Genomic DNA, 27,983 nt, shown 5'->3' with positions numbered 1-27,983 from the left:
CACGAGTTGGTTGACCTTTATGAAATATCTGTTTCACAGATGACGATGAATATGTTTCAATAGTCGTAACCACACAATAAGATTTATATAAAACATGAGATAGAATTGCTCCTAATAATAATTGACAGCATACCACCAGTGCAAATAGCAAAGCCCTTCTTACGAGAAGATTGCTTTATTACACATCAACTTATTTTAGTTATTCGTGTTTTTTATATGTACCTTTTGTAAATCAACTAGTATAGATTAAAAGGGTGAGGTTTGAAAACTAAAAGAAACTAGTAAAACCCCATCACATATCCACTTGCGTATCCTAAGTCAGGAGTCTTGTAACAGTGGTTGTTTTGTGTCATATCTGAATATTTTTTGTTATATAAAGAATTTAATGTGAATGGCAGATCTCTGAATATTTTAGAGCTGGGCATATTGTATAGAGACTGCTCTATTGTTGAAGACTATATGTTGCACGCCAGTTGTCTTTTGTTTATTTGTGTTATTAGGTTGCTGTCTCATTGACAGGATTCACACATTTCCTTTTAATCATACTTATGTGATATATTTTCAATGCTTTTTTTTTTGTTGGTCTGACACTTAAGTCTACATTGAAAATGATATATTCTGTATCTTTGCATTGTATTGGAGAACTGTTTTGATCTGTTTAATCTTCTTTATATTAGCTTAAAGAAATAGTTTGTCAATGTTAAATCACTTCAATGTCTTCTATTCAGACTAAAGAAAAAATGTGGTACTCACAAAATAAATTTATCCCCCAAAATTGACAACACCACTGAAGTTAACTACAACTTTTATTGATTGACATGTTTCACTGAATACATTATCGTCTTCAGGACAATTCCTGAAGTGCAGGTTAATGGTATCAAATCTATAACGTTTTCTTATCTTGAAAAATGCACTATATTCCACTGACAGGTACTTATCTGTTTTATTCCTCTTTGGGAAGTTCATCCCTACATGTAAATCATTTTGTTACTGTTACTATGCACTGGTTCCCTGTATCAGTATGCACTACTTGAAGTTGCTTTCATGTTGTTAATGTTACCTGGATTTAATTCTTCACATTCTTCGGCAAGGTAACAGTAACTGTTCGTATGATATTTCTGTGGTCCTGAGGTTTTAATATACATTATATCACCATCTGAGACCTTTGATTCACTGATGTAAAGATCTTGTATCAGTATGTCGACTTTAGTTTCTGCTTTAGTGGGAGTTGACATTGTATATTTAGGTGTTGCCATTATTCCTGAATTTGGGTCCCAGGTCCCAGTTAACACTACTGGGGCAAGCACAAACCAGTGTTGTCCATTTGTCAACTGTTTTTGCTGAGTCCTTTGGTGTTGTGGTTTTTTTCATTTAAGTGTATTTCTGATTTCTTCTTGTTTTTTTTAAATTTTTATAAGGATGTATTATCCTGCAGCATGTTTCCTGGTGAAGGTCACTGGGCAGTGATGGCATTCAAAGATGGTAATTGTGATATCATGGTAACTGTGATGGTGTCGGAGAATAGTGCTGATACTACCATACTTTTTACATTTGAGGCATTTCATTTCTGTCTTTAGGTCTTCCCACCCCATTTTTCACATTTTGTGCATTCTTATAGGTAAATAAAATTTATGGTTTTGCATCTGATTTCATCCCTTATTTATTTTAACACACCTTAGAAGTAGAATAAACATGCATAATAAAGAAAAATGGAAGACATCACTTTAATATATTACACTCTTCAAATGGTTATATTTCTATATTTCTTAATTATAAAAATCAATATAATAAAACAAATACTATGAAGATTCTACAGCAGCTACAAATGCAGCACCTTGACCGCTTCCATCTTTTACCAGAAATAATCGAAACTACAACAGAAAAAGAATCACATGTAATTTTTTTTATTAAAATACATGTATTGCATACCCAGAAAAAACTTTCACAATTGTTTACATATAAAAACAAACCTATGTAAAAAAAAGACAGAGTTCTCGAAATATTTTTTTTCCTGGTGTTTTGGAAAAAAATCTGCAGGTCCTCACTATTACCTCTATTGGAAAATACCAAAATTGTGTTGGTCCTTTCAAAATTTTGGTGGTCAAAACCTTCAGACCGCCACTTTCACGATCTCTTATAAGATATAATTATAAATAATTCAAAAACAATGCCTATTGTGTTTTTGCATTGTTGTGCTGCTGTATCTTTGACACAAAACCAACATCAACTGTAATTCATATGACAACAAAGCAACCAAAAACCTTTGAGTTTAAAATTTATGAAGATGAAGTTAAAATGTATTGAAAATAGTATTTAAGTAAAAAGCAAATTGATGTACTTTCCTTAACATTTTTTTATACCATACCTTTGTGTTAGGAACTAGTTTCTGTAACAATGTTGTCATGTGATCATGAAAACGAGGATGATGTTCATACAAAGATCCATCAATGCCTATGGAAACTTCTGGTTCATTTATATGATTTAGTAAAACTGCTAGAGCTGAAATAAAACCAGACAATTTAACTCTGGAGATTAAAATCACAATTTGCTATAACCACAATCCTGTCCTTTTTTCCTAAACTGTGACTTACTGAATCAGACTTATAACCAGGTTTGTTCTTACATGAGCAACATGAGGAAAAAGATCTGCCTACCCTTTCAGAACACCAAAGGTCAATCCTGGTTTTTGGTGGGGTTGTTGTTGCTCAGTCTTTAGTTTTCTACGTTGTATTTTGTAGACTGTTGTTAGTCTTTGAATCGTTTTTCGTATTTTGCAATGTCTTTATCAGTTTGTTTTCTACTTTGAGTTTGACATTCCCTTTGGTATCTTCCGCCTCCATTTTTCAAATCACCTTAACTACTCAACACAAATTTTTGGCAGCACTGAACATGTATTTCATTATTATAACTGTAATAAACTGGTTGTGAATCAATCAATCTTGAATCAACATATACGTTTATCATTATTTATATAACTGTAATAAACTTCTTGTGATCCATCAAAATTATGCATAAAACTCTGGACAGATTCAAATATAATTCAATTTTTTTTCCCAATTTACTAATAATAACCAGTCCGTCTGTATCATAATTCTGATTTACTATAAATGTGTCTGCAATCATAATTTACATGTTATTCATTTTTCTTTATCTGTTATAGTAGAAGTATACACCCTTTGACAAGAGGGATATCTTATGGTGTGTATGTCAGTAAAGATGATGTTCTAATTTTGTGATATTGTAAATTGCTTTAATGCACTGAATGCTATATGACTTTGTTTTTGTGAATCAATTGTTCAGTTTCTTTCAAACTTTAGCTTATCAATATATTAATAGTAAGGACTTTCTTTCACTACATATACATCAATTAATCTCTAGCCTTCTTGCCCATCAACACATTGAAAAGTGATTCATTAAGTTTTTTTTCTGAACAATGTTTACTCCCCTCCTGACTGATTTATTTGCATCATAAGATTTCTGAAAGTTTTGTTGACATTCTGTCCTTTAAACTTTAGAGTGAAGCAATATTTTCCTCTTATATCATCAAAAGCTAAATATGGATTAAAAAATTCCATTTGAGTGTTCTCTGTGCATGATGGATGTGGAATAATGGATTTTAAAACCTTTTCTGAAACATTTGCTCGTTTTTACTTTTCTTTACAACTAAGTTAAATCTTAGCAGACTTTATTTCAGACATAAACACCCATTGCTGTCAGCATAAAATTCAGAAAATGACAATCTGATAGACAGCAACTTTAATTAAAAGTTGCTGGACCATCACCTACTAGGCAGCGCGTCAAAATGATGGTCAAACTGAGATGTACTGATACTAATGCAACTTTATAGAAAATATCATTGTCTATCATAAGAAGTTCCTATCAAACTAAATTAAGTAAAAAACTTAACATTAAAAATTGGTAATTAATTGAAAGTCACTGGACCATGAGCTATGGGGCAGGACCTCAAAATAGTTGTCAAACTGATAGTAATGCAACTTTAAAGAAAATATCATTAAGCTATCACATGTAGTTTCTATCAAACTGACTTAAGCAGAAAACTAAACAATTGTTGATGTCACCAGACGAAGACGACGACACCCTAAAAGCAATACCTTTGTCTCTTCTTCCTCGACTTTTGTTGAAAACGAGACAAAAATTTTTTTTTTTTTTGAAGTACTATAATAATCAAAAGTAACATTTGAGCAAGTTACCTGTTGCTACTATATATGCAGCTCTCTGTGACATTAGGTAACATGCCTCTTGTACCAGTATAACATCCTCTTCTGTTGCAATGGTATCCAGTTTCATTTCTTTTAAAACAGACATGGTATTTTCTGATGAACCAGGATTATCTCTGAAACAAAACTACCAATCAAAAGATACTTCTTTTTCTTAGCATACAGATTTTTAATTCAAATTGAGCCATTACTATAAAATTATGATGTTTGTATATGACCTATTTTGAAATGGCATTGTTTTTTCATGATGGTTACCGGATCTTATACATCCTTGGCTTTTAAAATATTCGATTTTGAGCATTTTGATGAAGGTAAATCCAGAAAAGCGCTTCATACGCATGAAATTTATCAAGTGTTGTCTTCTTTTTTTTTTAATAATTTAGGAGGTCAAGTATTTTATTGAGTTTGCAAGCTGTGACATCTTTTTGACCTGTATAAGGCCTGGACTTTAATAGACCACTTTCGAGTTATGTCCTTCACCAGAAAAGTTCAACAATTATGCGTGCCTTTATGACATCATATACCAGATAGAGGGGACTGCCTGTATCCCTGCACTATTAAAGTTCATCAAGTGTCTTCGTGATCGTCATTATGCAGGATAAACTAGAAATAATGTTTGTTCTGTAGATACTTAATCACAATTCCCTAATTACAGCAGTGCTGATCATCAATTATAAGAATTTTATTTGGCCGAATAATTCGTGCAATATAGCATCATATTTTTTCAACCGCTCGCTCAACATACAAAGGAAATGACGATGCCCCTAAACGCACTAATAATGTTCACTCAAACCAAAGTTTTTGACGGAAATGCAACAAACTCGAAAGTGGTCTATTGAGTTGAACAAATATGTCTTTTGGACATGTTCTTCTAATGTTTCATAATAAAGTGAAAATGTTTTGTCATAACTAAAAAAAAAATTGGACCTGTTCATTACCTTGCTTGCTGTTATGGCTTCAAAACTGTCTTCATGGATATGAAAATATGACAACTGAAGATCAAGGTGATTAAAAAAAAATATTTACTAAAAAAAACACTGACTTGTTTTCATATGACATGTTAAAGAATTCACTAGATTCAATAATAAAATGCTTCGCTGAGCGCAGCCTGATACGACCGCAGAGGTCGAACCCTGAACAGTTGGTACAAATTTGGACACAATATTCAAGCTTGATACTGTCTGAATTTGGATTGTGATCAAATTTTTGACATAATATAGATTTCTGACACAAAATAAATGTGGTCAAACATCTTACAAATCTATTGCGCAATACTGTGCACTTGAAGATTTCTTCTTGAACTTTTCAAAAATTCAAAATTTGAAAAATTTTGAAAAAAAAATATGATTCCTCTAAAAAAATTGGAAACCCTCCCCCCCCCCTAACTTTTTGAAACCCCCCTTGGAGCAATAACCCCAAAACTCGATCCCAGCATTTCCTTTGTAGTAATTGGAACCTTGTAATACAATTTCAGAGAGATCCATACACTTAAACACAAGTTATTGTCTGGAAACTAGAAAAATGCTTGTTTTTGGCCCTTTTTTGGTCCCTTATTCCTACATATTTGGGCAATTAACCCCAAACTCAATCCTAGCCTTCCCTTTGTGATATGGAACATTGTGGTACCATGTCAGAGAGATCCATACACTTACACAGAACTTATTGTCTGTAAACTAGAAAAATGCTTGTTTTTGGCCCCTTTTTGGACCTTAATTCCTAAACTGTTGGCCCCATAACCCCTAAAATAAATCCCAACCTTCTACTTGTGGTATTACACATTGTCGTACAATTTCAGAGCAATCGAAATACTTATACACAAGTTATTATCCTGAAACTAGAAAAATGCTTGTTTTGGGCCCCTTTTGGGCCCCTAATTCCTAAACGGTTGGGACCATCATCCCCAAAATCAATCCCAATCTTCCTTTTGTGGTATTGAACCTTCTTACAAAATTTCATAGAGATCCATTCCCTTAAACTAAAGTTATTGTCCGGAAAACCAATGTGTCTTAGGACGACGACGCAGACGACGACAACATCATATGATTCCAAAAATTTTTTTGCGGTCTTATAAAAAAATTGTATTTCTAACATCATTTTTCACACATGATGACTAAATACTATTTTCAATTAAGTTAACTGAGCAGTATATAACGATAACTCTTTTCAATAAAATAAATTATGCCATATATGAAAAACAATATTATATTATACTGTCTGAAAGGAAGTTCACAGGTATTGAGAGGTAGCTAAAAGTACATTATACAGAAGCATTTTACATACAGCTAAGGTAATCTATCCCTGGTGTAGAAAATCCTTGATATTTCCAAAAATTCAAAGTACTGTCAGCAGATAATTTATAAATATTACCAAAGCGCTTTATACTAAAGCATTTTTACATTCTTTTATCCTGCAATACACCTTTCTACTATACTTATACAGGTGTACAGATAACACGAAGCGATACACGTATACTAGACGTATATAGTCGCCTGGTATCCTGCCTCTGGTGTGAGCGAGCAGTTATGTCAAATTACTGTTTACGTCACAGTTCAATTTGGGGTCCTCATTGCGGTCCCCATTTAAGTCATGTGGATTTCTTTCAAAAACAAATTCAACGATTGGGATGGAAAAAAAAATGTACAAAATTAATTGCAAGATAAAGATAATAACTGTTTAATGTCTTTAAATACCAGCTGTATTTGTACTCGGCTCGAAACGAGTAATAGCTCGCTGAAGCTGGCATTACACCTGTTTGTTAGCCTCGTACAAATACAGCTGATATTTAAAGACACTCAACAGTTATTGTCTATATATGTATAAAATATCCTGGTTTTGGGCAGTGACTGCATCAAAATACTGAACAAGAACCATCTTGTGTAAGCTGCTATGGATGATATATCAACTAGAAACTTACAAACCTTGAACCATCAATTGATGTATATTTGACAGTGTGAAGGGGCATAACTCAAGAATAATAACTATGAATTCAGTAAGAAATTGAACTTGACATGTTTTCAGTAAAATAAAAAACAATCAGAAATTAAAAATGATTTGGTTCAAGCTTGCTAAAGTTACTGTCCAGAAACCAAACATTGCTATTTTCCTTTATATTGAGGGCATAAATTTTTAAAAACTTGCATATTTTGGATTAAACATGCATATTTTGGATTAAACATGCATATCTTAGATTAATCAATGGCACTTAATCTTGCATAGGTGAAATATAAAATTGACTTGTATTTATCTTATACCTCATAAATGTATTCCTATGCTGTAATTAAAACATGTATTGTGCATGCTTACTTTTCAACTGTAGTAACCTGCCTTGACTTCCATAACCATCTTGTCATAAGTTCATCTGATCCTTTATCATCAAATAAAACACCTGCCTTTGTTAATTTAACTAGAACTAGACGGAACATTTCTCCTAAATAAAATCCTCCAAAAGACTTTTCAAACCTGTAAAATAGTGTGTATATCTATGCATTCCTAAGTCATCAATAGACAGAACGAGGGGAAGATTTTTGTTTTCAAAATGTGAGAAATTTTAGATATATTGTGTAAAAGGAAGACAATTACAAAGTTGTGATAAATCATTTAAATCACAACAACACTAATAAACATGAAAAGATATATAATTTTGGGGTGACAATTTTGTGGCATGGTAGTCTAAAATTGTACATGTCCAAGATCTAGGATCTTTTACTTTTGTATTCATACTCTTAGTATTCCTTTAAGATTCCTTTTAAATTGTTATTAATGTATATTATGGCATAGTGCACATTATAAATTCAATAAAATGTCTGATTGGAATGACAACATAAAATCTATCATGTTCCAAAAACTTTTACAAAGTGAGAGACAACTCAACAAATAATTGTTTGCTCCAAGGAAACATTTATGGCACTTCAGTTTACGGTATAGAAAAATACATTGACAAGAATAAATCAAATAAGTTCAAACTAAAATTTGATGGCTTTTAAATTTTATGTTTCGTGTATACAAAACAGAATGGTAAACTTACGTATAAGATCCAGGAAAATTGGAATACTGATCAACTTCTCTTTCAAATTCATTTCTACAGAAATCTAGACAACCATTGTCTCCAAAAGCTCCCCACTCACAATTCACCAATATCTACTCCAATATTTGTCAGAGATTTATAACAAGTTAAAACTGGTTGATTCTTAGCATATAAAAAACTAAGTATAAAATTTTTTAAGCAATAAAAAAATGTGTTTAATTATTTAAGAAATTTTCAGACTCTTCTCTTGGGAATACACATCTGTTCAGTCTTTTTTTCAGGATGTTCAGTAGCTGTTATTTACATTTGCTAACCACTAATTACTAAATTGCCTGAGAGTATACATATCTTTACAGGAAGTATAAAATGTCTGAACATTTCTTAAATCTATTGTAATAAGAGTACTTTAGCTTTAAAACATGACTTGATATAAACAAATTTCATGATTTGACTTTTCAAATGGTTTTCAACCAAAATGGTCATTTCAGACCAACCTTTTAGCACCTTTGTAGACAAAATGCATACTGGGCATACTAGTATCTGCAGTAAAGACTTTTTTAAGCATTCATTTCAGTGAATGAAAATGATTAAATCTGCTGATTTGTCAAAATGTGAGAGTTCCACGAAATTTGTGGTTTTCGGGGATACTTCATTTCCTGTTATAAAAAGTGCTGGTTTTGGGAAACATAATTCCATAGTTATGAGGGTCTGGATGGGGTTTACAGAATAGAGAATAATGGCCAAAAAAATTTAATTGAGAAAAATGAGGGGAAAAAAATAAAGAAAAATAAATGTGGATAGTGTCCACATGTGGACACAGATGATGCCCCCGCTTGCATATCATATAGTTATAAAGGGACATAACTGAAGAACAGTAAAAGTGATGCTACCCAAATTTGAACTTGATCTGAGTTTTGTGGTAATAAGCATTGTGTGTAAGTCTCATAACATTTGGTTGAGGCTAACTTAAGTAGAGAACAGAAACTAATAATTCAGCAATTTTTCTTTTGTAAACACGCATAACTCTAGAACGGTTGTGTACAAGTTTTATAACATTTGGTTGAGACAAACTAAAGTTAGAGAACGGAAACGAAAAATTCAGCAATTTCAATAAAGGGACATAACTCAAGAATGGTAAAAGTGATGCCACCAAATTTCGTACTTAATCTGTATTATGTAGTAATAAGCATTGTGTACAAGTTTCATAACATTTGGTTGAGGCAAACTAAAGTTAGAAAACGGAAACAAAAAATTTGTACTTGATCTAGTATTGTGGTAATGAATATTGTGTATTGGTTTCATAATGCTTGGTTGGGGCAAACTTAAGTTACAGAATAGAAACTAAAAATTTTGTAATCGTTCAATTTATAAAGGGGCATAACTCAATAATGGTTAAAGTGACACTACCCAAATTCAACTTGATCTATCAGTGGAAGTCAAAATTAAACATTGCATTGTATAATGCATTGATTGTAGTTGATTCAACTATAATCATGGACAAAGGAAGATAACTCCAATTTTAAAAATTACTTGATATTTAGAAGAAATTAAAAATTTTGCAATTTTTCCATTTATAAAGGGGCATAACTCTAGAACGGTTAAAGTGACGCCACTAAAATTCAAACTTGATCTGTGTTTTGTGGTAATAAGCATTGTGTATAAGTTTCATAACATTTGATTGAGGCAAACTCAAGTTAGAGAACAGAAACCAATTTTGGGACGTACGTACAGACGGACAAGGGTAAAACTTAATGCCCCCTCCGCTACGGCGGGGGCATAAAAACTGTGAAATCTAAAGAATAAGGTAATAAATTACTGATTACAGAAATGAACCATGTATAGAATAAAGAAATCATGTAATAACAAATAAGTCTAATAGTAAATAATTTTCATAGGAATTTTACAGAAAAAGCGTTATTTTTAAAAATAAAGAAAAATGCCCCCAATAATTAAAGAATACAGAAATGAAAGCCCCCATCCAGACCCTCATTTATGTTTAAAACAGGTTTTTTGTATAAAATGAACAGGAATTTTTTTTTTTTTTTTGTAACCATATTACCATAAAACTAAATATTCAAAGTACATCTGATGAAAGATTTTTGACATTTTTTAAACATTTAAGTGTCTACACCAGTTAATTCAATTAGTTTATGTTAAAGATTTAAACTGATTTGGTCAATATTGACGCTCAAATGCGGCTACTTCCATTTTACACAAAAACCTTCTTAAAATTAGCACAAATGATAAAATTGTGAAGATTTAAGTATTTTTGCATGAAATAATAAAATGCTTTGCTGAGCGCAGCCTGATACGACCGCAGAGGTCGAACCCTGAACAGCTGGGGCAAATTTGGATATAATATTCAAGCTTGATACTGTCTGAATTTTGATTGTGATAAAATTTTTGACATAATATAGGTTTCTGACACAAAATTAATGTGGTAAAAGATCTTACAAATCTATTGCGCAATACTGTGCAATTGAAGATTACTTCTTGAAACTTTCCTTTGTAGTATGGAACCTTGTAGTACAATTTCAGAGAGATCCATACACATCTAACACAAGTTATTGTTTGGAAACTAGAATAATGCATGTTTTTGGCCCTTTTTTGGCCCCTAATTCCTACATGTTTGAGGCAATTACCCCCAAACTCAATCCCAGCCTTCCCTTTGTGATATGGAACCTTATGGTACAATATCAGAGAGATCCATACACTTACACACAAGTTATTGTCCGGAAACTACAAACATTGTTCTTTTAGACCCTTAATTCCTAAACTGTTTGCCCCATAACCCGTAATAAGAATCCCAACCTTCTACTTGTGGTATTAAACATTGTTGTACAATTTCAGAGCAATCGAAATACTTATACACAAGTTATTATCCTTAAACTAGAAAAATGTTTGTGTCGGCCCCTTTTGGGCCCCTAATTCCTAAACAGTTGGGACCATCATCCCCAAAATCAATCCCAACTTTCCTTTTGTGGTATTGAACCTTCTTAAAAAATTTCATAGAGATCCATTTACTTAAAATAAAGTTATTGTCCAGAAACCAGTGTGTCTTCGGACGACGACGCTGACAACGACAACGCAGACGACGACGACATCATACCATTGTACTATCCCAAATATTTTTTTGCGGCCGTATAATGATACTAGTACCTGATGCATGTCCATTGTAGTGTAAATAAAATGCTCCGCCGGGCGCAGCTTGATACGACCGCAGAGGTCGAACCCTGAACAGTTGGGGCAAGTATGGACACAACATTCAAGCTTGATACAGCTCTGAATTTAGATTGTGATTAAAAATTTGACACAGCATAGGTTTCTGACACAGAATGAATGTGGTCTAAAAACTTATAATTTTTTAATTTACCTATTATGGTCCAATATCCAAAATCTAAATACATGGTTAGATTCAGCACATCAAAGAATCCAAAGTATTCAATTTTTGATGAAATCAAACAAAGTTTAATTTTGACCCTTTTGACCTCAATGTGGACCAATTTGATGATGAGGCCCAAAAATCAAAATACATGGTTAGATTCAGCATATCAAAGGACCCCATATATTCAATTTTTGTTGAAATCAAACAAAGTTTAATTTTGGACCCCAACTTGGACCAACTTGAAAACTGGACCCATAATCAAAAATCTAAACACATGTTTAGATTCAGCATATCAAAGAACCCCAAGAATTCAATTTTTGTTAAGATCAAACTAAGTTTAATCTTGGACCCTTTGGACCTTAATGTAGACCAATTTAAAAAACGGGACCCAAAATTAAAAATCTAAATACACGGTCAGATTTGGCATATCAAAGAACCCCATATATTCAATTTTTGTTAAAATCAAACTAAGTTTAATTTTGGACCCTTTGGACCTTAATGTGGACCAATCTGAAAAATGGATTCAAAATTAAAAATCTAAATACATAGTTAGATTTGGCATATCAAAGAACCCCAATAATTCAATTTTTGATGAAATAAAACAAAGTTTAATTTTGGACCCTTTTGACCTCAATATGAACCAATTTGATAGCGGGGCCCACAAATAAAAAATCTAAATACATGGTTAGATTCAGCATATCAAAGAACCCCATATATTCAATTTTTGTTGAAATCAAACAAAGTTTAATTTTGGACCCCAATTTGGACCAACTTGAAAACTGGGCCCGAAATCAAAAACCTAAATAAATGTTTAGATTCAGCATATCAAAGAATCCCATATATTCAATTTTTGTTAAAATCAAACTAAGTTTAATTTTGGACCCTTTGGACCTCAATGTGGACCAATTTGATAACGGGCCCAAAAATCAAAATACATGGTTAGATTCAGCATATCAAAGAACCCCATATATTCAATTTTTGTTGAAATCAAACAAAGTTTAATTTTGGACCCCAACTTGGACCAACTTGAAAACTGGACCCATAATCAAAAATCTAAACACATGTTTAGATTCAGCATATCAAAGAACCCCAAGAATTCAATTTTTGTTGAAATCAAACAAAGTTTAATTTTGGACCCCAACTTGGACCAACTTGAAAACTGGACCCATAATCAAAAATCTAAACACATGTTTAGATTCAGCATATCAAAGAACCCCAAGAATTCAATTTTTGTTAAAATCAAACTAAGTTTAATTTTGGACCCTTTGGACCTTAATGTAGACCAATTTAAAAAACGGGACCCAAAATTAAAAATCTAAATACACGGTTAGATTTGGCATATCAAAGAACCCCAATAATTCAATTTTTGATGAAATAAAACAAAGTTTATTTTGGACCCTTTTGACCTCAATATGAACCAATTTGATAGTGGGGCCCACAAATAAAAAATCTAAATACATGGTTAGATTCAGCATATCAAAGAACCCCATATATTCAGTTTTTGTTGAAATCAAACAAAGTTTAATTTTGGACCCCAATTTGGACCAACTTGAAAACTGGGCCCAAAATCAAAAATCTAAATACATGTTTAGATTCAGCATATCAAAGAACCCCATATATTCAATTTTTGTTAAAATCAAACTAAGTTTAATTTTGGACCCTTTGGACCTTAATGTAGACCAATTTGAAAACTGGACCCAAAATTAAAAATCTTAATACACAGTCAGATTTGGCATAACAAATAAATAAATGTGGTCAAAGATTTTACAAATCTAATGCGCCATACTGTGCAATTTAAGATTACTTCTTGAAATTTGAAAAAAAAATAATATTTGAAGAATAATTCTTTTTAATTTCTGAAATCTGAAATGAGAAAAAATTGACCTTCCACAATTTCTTTTTACCCCCCCCTCAAGATATGGTCATAATCTCAATTCAAATTTCCAATGGAATTTGCAACCATAATTACCCATTTAAATTTACCATAGTGCTAACTTAATTTATTTTATAATAGAATTTAAAATATGGTGTCAAATCTTTCATATGGATTTTTTTGTAAAAAAAAAAGATGCAACATTTGCAGATATTTTTACTGGTCTTCCTATAAAAATATGCATTTCTTAAAACATAATTTAAAAGCAGTGTAAGGGAAGTAATCAAAGTGTTGTATGTGGATTACCTCCCTTACACTGTTTTAAATTGTCTTAATTGTTCATTAACCATTACTTTATACATAGTTTAAAAGCAGTGTAAGGGAGGTAATTTAAATGATGTATTTGATTTATCTCCCTTACACTGCTTTAAATTATGTTTTGTACTTAAGTATTTGTCCATATAAAAATGCTTGTTTTTTGCCCCTTTTATGGCCCCTTATTCCTAAAATTTTGAGGCAATTACCCCCAAAATCAATCCAAGCATTCCCTTTGTGATATGGAACCTTGTGGTACAATGTCAGAGAGATCCATACACTAACACACAAGTTATGTCTGGAAGTTACAGAAATGCTTATTTTTGGCCCCTTTTTGGCCCCTAATTCCTTAACTGTTGGTACCATAACCCCCAAAATCAATCCCAACCTTCCTTTAGTGGTATTGAACCTTATGTTCAAATTTCATAGAGATCCATTCACTTAAACTAAAGTTAGAGTGTGAAAACCAGTGTGTCTTCGGACGACGACGACGACGACGCCAACGCCATACCAATATACGATCGCAAATTTTTTTTGCGGTCGGATAAAAACTGCCCATATTTATGTAACAAAAATATTCCACTTTCCAGTAAATAGCTAAAAGTTTACATTTTCAACAACTTTGTAAAAAAGGGGTCTTACCGGGCCTACTCCTTTATAATAAATTCATAGAAATAAACAGAATTGTACCTGGATTCTTGATTATTCCTAAGTTCAAAGACATAAAATATTGTCAGATAATAAGGACCTATGGAAACATTATGCAAGAAAACTTATATCATTCACCAAAGTCCAAGGATGAACTAAAATGGTAACAACAGGCTTCCTCTCTAACAGTATCATAAGAATTTTAAAAAGCCATTTTTTCATTTCAGTGCAAAAAATGAAAACCATGAAAAAGTGCCATTTGAAATACTAATTATGCCTTAGAAATTAGTTTTAATTTGCTTAAAAATTTAATCTGACAGGAGCTTTTAACTAGAATACATGTGTTTTTGTACTAAGCATACCCCCACTTGTAATTGAAAGTATTAGAAAACAGAGGGTAGAAGTTTAACACATCCAAAAGGCACACACATGTTTCAACTCATCACTGTTAGGCTGCTGACCAAATTGATAATCATTCATTTTGAGAAAAGTGTGACGAAAAATTTTAAGTTCATTCAACATATTGAAAAGTTCAAATTATCTGTGAACAGATAGTTGGTGTCCAACAGATTCGGAAAGTGCTCATAGATTACAACTCATCCCTGTTAAGCTGCTGACCAAATATAAAGTCATTTTTTTCAGTAATAACTGAGAAAAGTGTGACAAAATTTTTGTTGGAGGAATGGATGGAAGGAAGAACAGTACAACAGACGGACGGACAAGGTTAAAGCAATATAGTAGAATAATAAATATAAATGCTTAAAAGTAAGTATGGGTACATAAAGCCATACACATGTATTTTACCTTATCTGACTTGGCTTCCTTAGGATCTAGTTTTCTGAAGTTCTTCAAGTGTTCTACATAACAAGCATTTGATCCTGACCCTTAAATATTATACAAATTCTTATCATTGTTCTACATAACAAGCATTTGATCCTGACCCTTAAATATTATACAAATTCTTATCATCATTCAGATCCAAAATTATAATACTAAATTACAAGTGCTTATATTCCTTAAACAGGAAATCAAGTTAAACGTTTAGCTCAAATTTTCAGCTTGATATTAAGATGAAAATATGATTTTGTAATAACTGGCTGGAGATAAACTCCAATAACTTATACACAGAAAATTTACTGCATCAGGAATTTTTTTTTTAAAGAATGTATAACTAACTTCTTAATATATTTTCACTATGTAATTGCACCAAACCATAGTAACTATTTATGAATACAGTAGAAATGGGGATAAACATTAAAGAGACAGCATTTAAATAAAAAAAAAGTTATAGAAAATGACATATAAGCCTTTAATTAAAGGGGCATTAGCTACGAGATATAAAAAAAAATAAATTAAAATATGTGATTTTTTTTTTGTTCAATCATTAACGAAAGTGAAATAGTGAAATGATAATTCGATTTTAGCAGGCATTTTGGTTCAATTTTGTCAAAATAAGCTAAGAAACATCACTGATGAATTATTCACTTACAAATGAATAATTCGACCTTATGGAATCCCTATTCATGTGACCTTCAATTTAACCGCTTGGCTAGAGATAGATTACTCATAAACATGGCGTGTTCAGTTATTAAAAGGAAAAGAATGTCAACATTGAAAGTGAAACAAGGGTAAACCATTTGGTTGACTAATTCGATCCACTAAAACTTGTTCTTATACAGGTAAAAACGATGATTAACATATTTTGTAACCTATTATATGAAATCAAACAGACCTAGAAAAAAACCCAATTGCACATGAACTCTATCTATTTATATCTATATTTATGTCTATATCGGGTTATATGACCGTTGGCAGTCTTCATAGAACATCTAGATGATTAAGTAGATGGCGTCTAGACTAAAATACACACGAAATGCTGATACATATTATCAAGTACATGCATTGTAAATTGTTTATTTTAGACTTTTTATAACTTGGACATACATTTTAGTATGTTATAAATCAAATATGAGAATTAGAGTCAAATTGGTTAACTGGAATTTGACAGCTACTGCCCTTTCAATGTAGAAAAATTGTCAAAGTTAATACTGGCGATATAAGCTTCCCCTTATGATAAAATATCTAAGGGAGGCAACTCACCTAAAATAAGTCCTATTGCACATTTTTTATCATAATAACTTCCAGCCATTAAAGTGCCTGTGGTGTCACTTATTCTGGCCATCACATTGACTGGTACTGATAATCCCTGTAAATAAAAATATTAAAGTACCAGTATGCAATATTTATTTTTTATCCTCGTCAAGTTAAACGCATTCTAATAATCTATAATAAATGTTCCTATGCCTTTCAACACAAAAGCCAAGTACCTGAGGACATGTTCTAACTATTTCTATCAAGTTCTGACTTTATTTAAACTTGTTTCTGATTTAGAGTATAACTTTTATGTGTAAATTTTTAAGTAAGTTGTGCTCACACCAAGGATACAATTTCCTCAGGTATGGTTAACCTTAAAAGGATTTGGCTGTTTTACTTATGTCCTATTTAGTTTCATGCTCTCAATAATTTCATATCTTTGGCTTTCCAAACTTATTGCAGAAACAGCTACTGGTAAAAATCAAAGTGCTTGTAAGCACTGAAGGGTAAAGATTTCTTTAATTTATCAGTTGGATGGAAAATTAACATTGCATTGTATAAAGCATTGGTTGTTGTTGATTTAACTACAACAAGAAATGATTGTAACAGAATGCTGTTACGAAGTCTCCCAAACGAAGCTCCCATAATTTGTCATTCCAAGGTTCGCCTGACATTGTGCAAAGTCCAGTAAATTTATATGCATTAGTAATGCCTGGGGACTGACCCTGTATATCATTCAAATCATCTTGGCATGACAAACCAGAATATATATGGTTTACGGGTGGGGATCTCGACCATTTACAAGATATTGGATCATTGGGGGTGGGGGACCCCTGGGGACTGACACTATATATCATTCGAATCTTTTTGACATGACGAACAGGAATATATATGGTTTAGGGGTGGGGATCTCAACCATTTGCAAGATATTAGAACTTTATCAAATGGCAGGGGGTGGGGGTGATCCCTAGGGACTGACCCTATATATCATTCAAATCTTCTTGGCATGACGAATAAGAATATATATGGTTTAGGGGTGGGGATCTCGACCATTTACAAGATATTAGGTCATTGGGGGTGGGGGGACCTCTGGGGACTGACCCTATATATCATTCGAATCTTTGTGACATGACGAACAGGAATATATATGGTTTAGGGGAGGGGATCTCAACCATTTACAAGATATTAGAACTTTCTCAAATGGCAGGGGGTGGGGGTGACCCCTGGGGACTTACCCTTTATTTCATTTGATGTGCTTTATCATGACGAACAAGAATATATATGGTTTAGGGGAGGGGATCTCACCATTTACAAGATATATGAACTTTCTCAAATGGCAGGGGATGGGGGTGACCCCTGGGGACTTACACTTTATTTCATTTGAAGTGCTTTATCATGACAAACAAGAATATATATGGTTTAGGGGAGGGGATCTCAACCATTTACAAGATATTAGAATTTTTTCAAATGGCAGGGGATGGGGGGTGACCCCTGGGGACTAATCCTTGTTTTCATTTGATGGACTGTATCATGACTAACCGGAATATATATGGTTTAGGGATGGGATCTCAACCATTTGAAAGATATTACAACTTTCTCAAATGGCAGGGGGTTGGGGTGACCCCTGGGGACTAATCCTTTTTTTCATTTGATGGACTGTATCATGACAAACAAGAATATATATGGTTTAGGGGTGGGGATCTCAACAACTTACAAGATATTAGAACTTTCTCAAATGGCAGGGGGTGGGGGTGACCCCTGGGGACTTACCCTTTATTTCATTTGATGTGCTTTATCATGAAAAACCAGAATATATATGGTTTAGGGGTGGGGATCATGACCACTTACAAGATAATACAACTTTGTCAAATGGCAGGGGGTGGGGGTGACCCCTGGGGACGAACCCTTTATTTCATTAGATGTGCTTTATCATGTAGAACATTTTCAATTATAAAGATTGTGTCTATCACTAACGGTTTTCAAGTTATAATCATTTGAAGAAAAAAAAAAAAATCCCATAGGGTTCTTTAGTAAACCCCTCCCTTCTTTTGGCCCCTCAAAGTACCCCTTTTTAGACCCCAATGCACAAACGAAATCCTGATTGCACCACTAGACATGTTAATCTAACATATTGTGAAACCTTAAGTAAATCTGACAAGCGGTTTTGGAGAAATGGTGCGGACAAGTTCATTAAAAAAAGTGGCGGAAGAGCAAGAATAATAATAATAATAAGAACTGAGCAAAACCAATAAGTCTTCCCAAACTTCGTTTGGGAGACTTAATTACAGACAAAGGATGATAACTCCAATTTTAAAGATTACTTAAACAATGACATCATTGATATTTTTAGACCACAGATATTAGATTCCTGCACCTTGCACAAGTTATGTAATTTTCATGCCAAGTTTAACATCATTTTGTAACATAAATATCTGATCATATATTTCATTGATAAATTGATAGGATGGATAGGATGTATAGAATGTTATGAGCAATGCACTATATTTTATGCATATCAAAAGTAGTGATTAACCTTGGAAGATATAGATATCAAGTCAGTAACATAGGGTTTTGATTGCATTTCATGCAATCTTTACCCAAAAAAACTTTTTTGAGTTGCTGTTTAGTTTCTTTCTACCTATGCTTAATCTTAGTGACTTAGTGATATAAACATAAGGAGATGTGGTATGATTGCCAATGAGACAACTATCCACCAAAGTTTAAATGAAGTGGATGTAAGCAATTATAGGCAACCTGATATTTGTTTGAGGTTTGAAGATACTTCAAGATAGTTAATCAAAATCCTGTAATATTATAATTTTCCAAATCTTACCCCTCTCCTTTCAATGGCCTCTTCCAGTAAATTACAAGGATCAAGGCCAGGTCCACTGGTACATTTAAACCTTTTTGTCCAGGTTACCAGAATACTCCTCTTTAATGTTTTTTGAACAGTTGGAAACGAAAATGTGAAACCTAAAAAGAAGATGTGAAATACATAGCTAAACTAATGTTAAACTTTCAGAATTGGTTTGAGGCTTAAGAAAAATATTGTCAGTTGCACCACTGACTTGATTTCATCATTTGTAATTAAGAAATAAGAATACTGTACATGAAAATTTACAGGTATCAATGGTCAATTTGATATTTGCAAACTGAGCTTTCCGGCAACATGTAAAGAGAGCCAATAAACAGTTATTTGTTATCATCAAATCAAAACTTTTCAAAAATCCTCAAAAACTATCTGTTATCTACATTCTAATGCAATTGAAAGAAAACACAGCTAAATTGTACATTTCACAGTCAGTTACAGAATGTCTGGGTTTGCATGCACAATTTAAGACCATAAATCATAAAATAAATCACTGAAATTTGTGGTGTTATCCAATAAAAATGAAAATGTACAAAAAATGTTGTATTAGAATGTATGATTCATTGTATGCTGTTTTGGTATTTCAAATACATAATTTTTAGTTAAATCGTTTTATGCAAAATTTTATCATGAAACACAGGTACAAAATGTACCTGCAGGAATAAACAATCAAGACATCTGGAATTCTTTGAATATTTTCAGTGAGACCTTTATACATATTTCCTGTTTTACACTATAAATAAGTAATAAGGTAAACAAATATGGATTTAACTAATATTTACCAACACCTATTGGTGTTTTACTCTCTATCTTTTCCTCTGTGATGAAAGTTTCCATACTAGCTGCAATGTGATCAAACACCTGAAAGAAGGGTACAGCATATAGAATGGAATAATGTCAACATTACTTTTTTCTGGTTAATTAGATTCTCTCTTTAAATCAAGAAAAAAGAAAAAAATTGAGATGGATGAACACAGACAATAATAATATTATATGGTACCAATTTTACTGTACCAGTTGCCCATTTCGAAAATTAATGTCTCTTCATACATGCTCAGGACCAAAAATACAAAACCTAATACAAATGCTAAAGAGCAGATAATTGCAAAGGATTAAAATGTCTAGTAAAACCCGACAAAGAATCAGAGCTATGCATGAGGTAGATACATTTCTTAATTTCTATTAAAAAATTTGTAAGGGGTTCCACAGAACCCTGTGTCCTGATGTTGCTGTCAGTGTAAAAGTGTAATGTTGACTTGAAAAGTGAGTCCATTTATCAGTAAAATACAGAATTTTTAAAAAATTCAAACTTTTAGATGCTCTTTCTTGGTCTTGAAGAGTAGCTTTTGTCCAACAATCCATGAAGGTTTACAAATTTATCATGTCAAAAAAAATTAACTCCAAACTGTCTGTAAATGTTTAAAACTGTAAAAAACAAAGTCCGTCTATCAGAAAAATACTAAAATGAAAAAAAAAAATATTTTCAAAGGTTTGCTTCAGACATTATCTCTTAATCATCAAATAGCTTCTGCCAAAGTTTCATAAAACTCTATATAGGTTTGACAAAGTAATTGATGTGTAACAAACTTTAACCCCAGACTGTATCTACTTGTTAACTGTAAAAAAAACTAAGACCATTGATCAGTTAAATACGGAAAAATGAAAATAAATAATTAAAACGTTTTGCTCTGGATACTGTCTTTTGGTCATAAACGATCTTCTGTCCAAATTTTATAAAATTCTTTGTAGGTTTGACAAAGTTATTATATCTAAAAAAAACTTAAACCATAGCCTGAACCTAAATGTTGACGCCGCCGACGGAATCTAGGATTGATAAAATTGGCTCAACAAAAATCACAATGAAATAATAAAGTTATAAAAACTAGTGCTTTTATTGCTGTTCCTTCTTTTAACAGTTGCGAGATGAATTCAAGAACTAAAAGCTCCCAACCTACATCAAGGTCAATCTCAACCCATCCCCTAGCACCTACATGGCACCATCATGACCATCAAGACTTCTGTCAATCTCAACCCATCCCCTAGCACCTACATGGCACGATCATGACCATCAAGACTTCTGTCAATCTCAACCCATCCCCTAGCACCTACATGGCACCATCATGACCATCAAGACTTCTGACAATCTCAACCCATCCCCTAGCACCTACATGGCACCATCATGACCATCAAGACTTCTGTCAATCTCAATCCATCCCCTAGCACCTACATGGCACCATCATGACCATCAAGACTTCTGTCAATCTCAACCCATCCCCTAACACCTACATGGCACCATCATGACCATCAAGACTTCTGTCAATCTCAACCATCCCCTAGCACCTACATGGCACCATCATGACCATCAAGACTTCTGTCAATCTCAACCCATCCCCTAGCACCTACATGGCACGATCATGACCATCAAGACTTCTGTCAATCTCAACCCATCCCCTAGCACCTACATGGCACCATCATGACCATCAAGACTTCTGACAATCTCAACCCATCCCCTAGCACCTACATGGCACCATCATGACCATCAAGACTTCTGTCAATCTCAATCAAGACTTCTGTCAATCTCAACCCATCCCCTAGCACCTACATGGCACCATCATGACCATCAAGACTTCTGTCAATCTCAACCCATCCCCTAGCACCTACATGGCACCATCATGACCATCAAGACTTCTGTCAATCTCAACCCATCCCCTAGCACCTACATGGCACCATCATGACCATCAAGACGTCTGTCAATCTCAACCCATCCCCTAGCACCTACATGGCACCATCATGACCATCAAGACTTCTGTCAATCTCAACCCATCCCCTAGCACCTACATGGCACCATCATGACCATCAAGACTTCTGTCAATCTCAACCCATCCCCTAGCACCTACATGGCACCATCATGACCATCAAGACTTCTGTCAATCTCAACCCATCCCCTAGCACCTACATGGCACCATCATGACCATCAAGACTTCTGTCAATCTCAACCCATCCCTTAGTACCTACATGGCACCATCATGACCATCAAGACTTCTGTCAATCTCAACCCATCCCCTAGCACCTACATGGCACCATCATGACCATCAAGACTTCTGTCAATCTCAACCCATCCCCTAGCACCTACATGGCACCATCATGACCATCAAGACTTCTGTCAATCTCAACCCATCCCCTAGCACCTACATGGCACCATCATGACCATGAAGACTTCTGTCAATCTCAACCCATCCCCTAGCACCTACATGGCACCATCATAAAATTGAGAATGGAAATGGGGAATGTGTCAAAGAGACAACAACCCGACCACAGAAGAGACAACAGCAGAAGGCCACCAACAGGTCTTCAATGCAGCGAGAAATTCCTGCACCCGGAGGCATCCCTCAGCTGGCCCCTAAACAAATATATATACTAGTTCAGTGATAATGATCATGACCATCAAGACTTCTGTCAATCTCAACCCATCCCCTAGCACCTACATGGCACCATCATGACCATCAAGACTTCTGTCAATCTCAACCCATCCTCTAGCACCTACATGGCACCATCATGACCATCAAGACTTCTGTCAATCTCAACCCATCCCCTAGCACCTACATGGCACCATCATGACCATCAAGACTTGTGTCAATCTCAACCATCCCCTAGCACCTACATGGCACCATCATGACCATCAAGACTTCTGTCAATCTCAACCCATCCCCTAGCACCTACATGGCACCATCATGACCATCAAGACTTCTGTCAATCTCAACCATCCCCTAGCACCTACATGGCACCATCATGACCATCAAGACTTCTGTAGGATAACATGATAGAGAACTAACAAAATGCACGAGCTGAAATTTCTCTCCTGCATACCTGAAGCTTATTTTGAAAGTGTTTAAGATCAATGATTTGAGAAACTAACCTTATCATGAAAACTTAATGTTGACCAATGAAACATGACAATGTGGTCAACATCAGATAAACCCTGTCAGATGGACATGTACAATAACAATAATTCTATCCATGATCGAATATAGTTGAGGTATTTCTTATATTATTTGAGAAACCGACAAAAACTTAATATTGACTGCTGAACCATGAAAAATATGTCAAAATGCAGATTTCTGTACTTAGAAAACTCGACAGCAAATAAACTAGGGCACCATAAAAAATGTTCTTTTCTTTTTCTCAACTGTATAATCTTTAATATTGTAATGTTTATGATTGACGGAAAAAAAAATGTTGTGTCAGAAAATACTGTATACCAGAAGAAGATGTTGTATTGTGTCTTACTCCTTTTTCTAGATTTAAATTATACCATCATACACAAATATTTAACTAATAACTTAAATTTCACCCTGAACTCTAATTAATGTTTGATTAATGATCAAATCCAGTAAAATTTACATCAAAATCATTGACAAATATTTTAAACATTTTTTAAACTGGGTTTACTGTCTCAGGTTAAAACATTTAAACCCACTACATTTTTATGCACCTGTCCTAAGTCAGGAGTCTGTTGTTCAGTGGTTGTCATTTGTTGGTGTGGTTCATAGGTTTTTCTCGTTTTTAATATAGATTAGACCATTGGTTTTCCTGTTTGAATTGTTTTACACTAGTCATTTTGGGGCCCTTTATAGCTTGCTGTTCGGTGTGAGTCAAGGCTCTGTGTTGAAGGCCTTACTTTGACCTATAATTGTTAACTTTATATACATTGTGACTTGGATGGAGAGTTGTCTCATTGGCACTCATACCACATCTTCTTTTTTATTTAGACAATTTTGTATTGAAGAATTTTTATTTTATAATTCACTCCTCATTAAACAACCATTTCTACAATTTTCTACAATATATGATTTATCTTAAACAGAAATTAATGGTCATCAATACAAGCAGTTTAATTAATGGAATTAATAAAAAAATTCCAATTTTCAGATTTATCATCATGATGATTGATTTCTTAACAAATTCAGTCTGGAAGATAATACAGTATTTAACATTTTTCTTTTCAAATAAATTCATAACATTCCTGAGTCTTTTATCATTTAAACTCTTACAGCAAAATTATATTTATACAAATACAGTACCAGTTCAGCAGGTCCAGAAAGTTGATCATCTGTAAGATTATAATATTTTGTCGTAGTTTTCGCTACACCATCTTGGAGATCAACAAGTACTACTCGGAAGTTGGTACTCCCTAAATCTAATCCAAGATATCGACCATTTTCTGTAAAAGATTGAAAAAATACCCTGAAAGTTAGTTCTACTCAAGGACAGCAATTCAGTAATGTGTGCCATAAATCATTGATTCATTAGTATTTCTATAACTAGTCTATACAGCCTTGTTCGAAAAAGGTAATAGATTCCAAGAGGAGCTTTATTCTGCTTTTTATGCCCTACTAACTGTGACTATAGATAAACTTGGATTCTGGTCTTTGTTCTCAGTGTTATATAAATTTTAAAAAATAAATGATTTATAATCCAAACTTCATACATGGTAGCTGATTTTACATCCCAATTTTTTCTATTTGCTCAGAAAACTCGACATAATTGCCAATAATTTTTTATCAATTAAATAAATATGTACCCAAGGTATCCACTTTATGGAATCTACTGACAGAAGATTTACCAGGCGTTGGTTCACTTGTGTTTAAATAAATATATAGTTGTCCTTTAGGTCTCTATAGTAAATATGTATTTCACAATCCATCCTATTGAGACTGTGACCACAACAGCCATTCAATTATTTTTATCAGTACCATTCATTCAAATACAAATGACAGACTAGATCAAGACAATCTGCATTCATATTTGTTATATTGTGTTAAATTATGAATGGAACGCCTGACCTGAGTTGCTGTCACAGTAAATCTATTCAACCTGTGTTTTCTTTGTTTCTTTGTTTTTTCTCTGTTGTCACTGAAAAAATTACTTGGTTATATTGTGTGTAACTGAAAGACAGCTTAAAAATTCATAAAATGTAAATATGGACCAAATAACCACAGACATATGTGCACCAGGTAACCACATTGTACAACAGTTACTAAACTGTATAGACAGTAATATTACCATTTCCTTTCACAAGGTCACTGACATATGTACATTCCCAGAATAAATCTGATTTCTTCCTGTCTTTTTCATTCAAACTATTTGCATAATCAATCTGTTCCTCAAAAACTTTCATCATCTGTTTAACATCATTTTCCGTAAACCTTAAACTTTCCAATGCTTCACAAACCTGTAAAACAAACATATATAATTTAAATATACTGTACATGTATGTCGGTCAATATTTTTATGAGTATATTTTATTTCATATACAAAGGAAAGACACTCAACTATTCAACAAAAACATTTGAGGGTAATCGTAAACCTTGGGTAAAAGGTTTTTTTGAAAAAGCACCATAAAAAAACTTCAGGTTGGTAATTTTGTCGTGCCTTTTTTTTTACCTTACTATCAGTATGGGTTTTACTCATTGTTGAAGGCCATATAGTGTCCTATAGTTGTTTAGATCCAAGTCCTTTGGTATCTGGTGGATATTTGTCTCATTAGCAATCATACCACATCTCTGTATAGGGGTGAACAATTTGGCTGAGATTTCATATAGCCTTCCTAGGCATAGTAATTATTTGCAATTAGGTCAAGGAAAGCCTTAATATACATGATGTAAGATAAGATAACAACATTATATTTTGATTCAGAATATGTCAATGTTTAACACAATAAAACATCAAATGAGCTAAATAGGTCCAAATATATAAAACATATAACACTAGGTAAAAATTAAAAAACTGTCTGGTTCGTTCAGTGCTGGATTACTCCTGCACAGTATTGCGTGAGTATGGCATCCATATTTGCAGAAAGATATTGACCGTATAAAGAGCATACAATAAAAGGGCGGCTTAGGTTCATGTGCGAAAAATATGCATATGAGAAATGTCACCTCCATGATGGATCTTGGTTGGAAACCTCTTGGGCAAAGAAGTGGAGAACAGCGCCTTGTATTATTGAATAAAATAGCCATTCCCATTAGACATCACATTTAAGATAACAACAGACTGTCAAGAACTTCACATTAAAAGAAACTGGAAATTTAATGAGCAAATGCTGACTTTTACAAACATTCCTTTTTCCCCAAAAACTATATTTTTTAACCTCTTAATTAGGAACTCATTTTCAAACAGTGGAATTAAATGTAAAACAGGGAAAAGTTTAAAGTCAGTTATCTCGAGCGAATAGTTGACACAGTGGGACACACACTTAAATCCTGGATAACATTTTTGCTCAATATTGAGTTCATTTCCAGTATATAATAATATATTAACAGATAAATCTAACTGCACAGCTAAAAGATGTTATCATATATATATATACCTTCTCCCTTTTATCAGGAGACTTTATCTTTTGAATTCCTGGTCTGTTTAAAATCGATTCCATTTGATTTCTATCAAGTTTTCCAACAGTAGTTATGTATGTTGTTAACCTGAAAATAGTACACAAAATGTTCAAGGCCAAAATTATCTTGCAAATGCAAAATGTAGTGCTCACATAAGTAAATTTATATTCTTACATCGAAACTCAGCATTTTGGGGGGATAATGCATAAACAAAATCAATAAATATTTCTATTGAACGGTTTTCTTTCAATACATACCACTGTCAACCCAATCTAACAAAAAATCAGCCAACTTCAAACTTCTTATCTGGGAAATATTTCCCGTACTATTTGTTTACATGAATATTCTTACCTCCAAAATAAAGAGCTATCTGTATCTGTGTCTTTATAACTTTTGCCAATATAGGCACACCTCAAGAATTCTGAATAATGAAATTTTAATACTCAAACAGTAAAATGGATTATGCACTCCATTTATTTTTTGTTGGGGGAATGTATTTTTTTTGATAAATTGTTTGATTCTCAATGATTTGTATATAGCCTTCTAAAAGTTTGTTCAATTGAAAATACTGGGGGAAAATTCAACATTGGCTTTCAAAATGTTTCCTTATTATGAATATTATTGATACAAAATAGTTTTTAACAAGAAAAAAAGCAACCTCTCATTAAAAACATTATTAAAGTAAAGCCTTCAATATAAAACGAATTGTACTTTCAACAGTCCTCCACAAATGCCAATTTTAATTTTACACACAACAGAGTGTTAAGGCACTGTAGTCCACCTACATTTTTTTTTTAATTCTTCAATACTTTAAGCAAACAATGCTCATCATCACAATGACATGTTAAACATATATGCAAATACAATAACTGATAAATTAACACAAGTCATAATACATAACACCATATGAGACATTAGAAGTACATTACTCTGGTGTTTGATCAGATAAATAATGTATATCCTGTTATATTTATATCTTCACTGGTATAAACAAATGTAGCTTCTAAGCTAGCACAATCATGCATTTATCCTTGGCTTTCAAATATTTGGCTTCGAGCATTCCTGATGAAGGTAAATCCAGCCTCGGATGCATGAAATTTATAACGTGTTATTTTCATTTTTTTACATAGCACTTCGTACAAAATG

At 33.2% G+C, this 27,983-nt stretch overlaps 1 protein-coding gene across 1 annotated transcript; it reads right to left on the bottom strand.

Moving 5' to 3' along the window:
• Window positions 1-790: 790 nt before the first annotated feature.
• LOC127725676 (hexokinase-2-like) lies at window positions 791-27,173 on the bottom strand. The gene is made up of 13 exons (XM_052232827.1): window positions 27,095-27,173; window positions 26,816-26,924; window positions 25,510-25,678; window positions 24,528-24,667; window positions 20,229-20,307; window positions 19,411-19,550; window positions 16,584-16,689; window positions 15,288-15,367; window positions 8,263-8,375; window positions 7,542-7,697; window positions 4,212-4,354; window positions 2,366-2,499; window positions 791-1,871 (listed from the first exon to the last, which is right to left on the bottom strand). The coding sequence occupies exons 2-13, from the start codon at window positions 26,876-26,878 to the stop codon at window positions 1,800-1,802; spliced, it is 1,395 nt and encodes a 464-aa protein (XP_052088787.1). The 5' UTR covers window positions 26,879-26,924; window positions 27,095-27,173; the 3' UTR covers window positions 791-1,799.
• Window positions 27,174-27,983: the final 810 nt, after the last annotated feature.

This window comes from Mytilus californianus, unplaced genomic scaffold (assembly GCF_021869535.1).
Source record: "Mytilus californianus isolate M0D057914Y unplaced genomic scaffold, xbMytCali1.0.p SCAF_15, whole genome shotgun sequence".
NCBI classification, from domain to species: Eukaryota; Metazoa; Mollusca; class Bivalvia; order Mytilida; family Mytilidae; genus Mytilus; species Mytilus californianus.
Note: the sequence above shows the minus strand (reverse complement) of the source record. Positions and strands in the feature narration are given on the sequence as shown.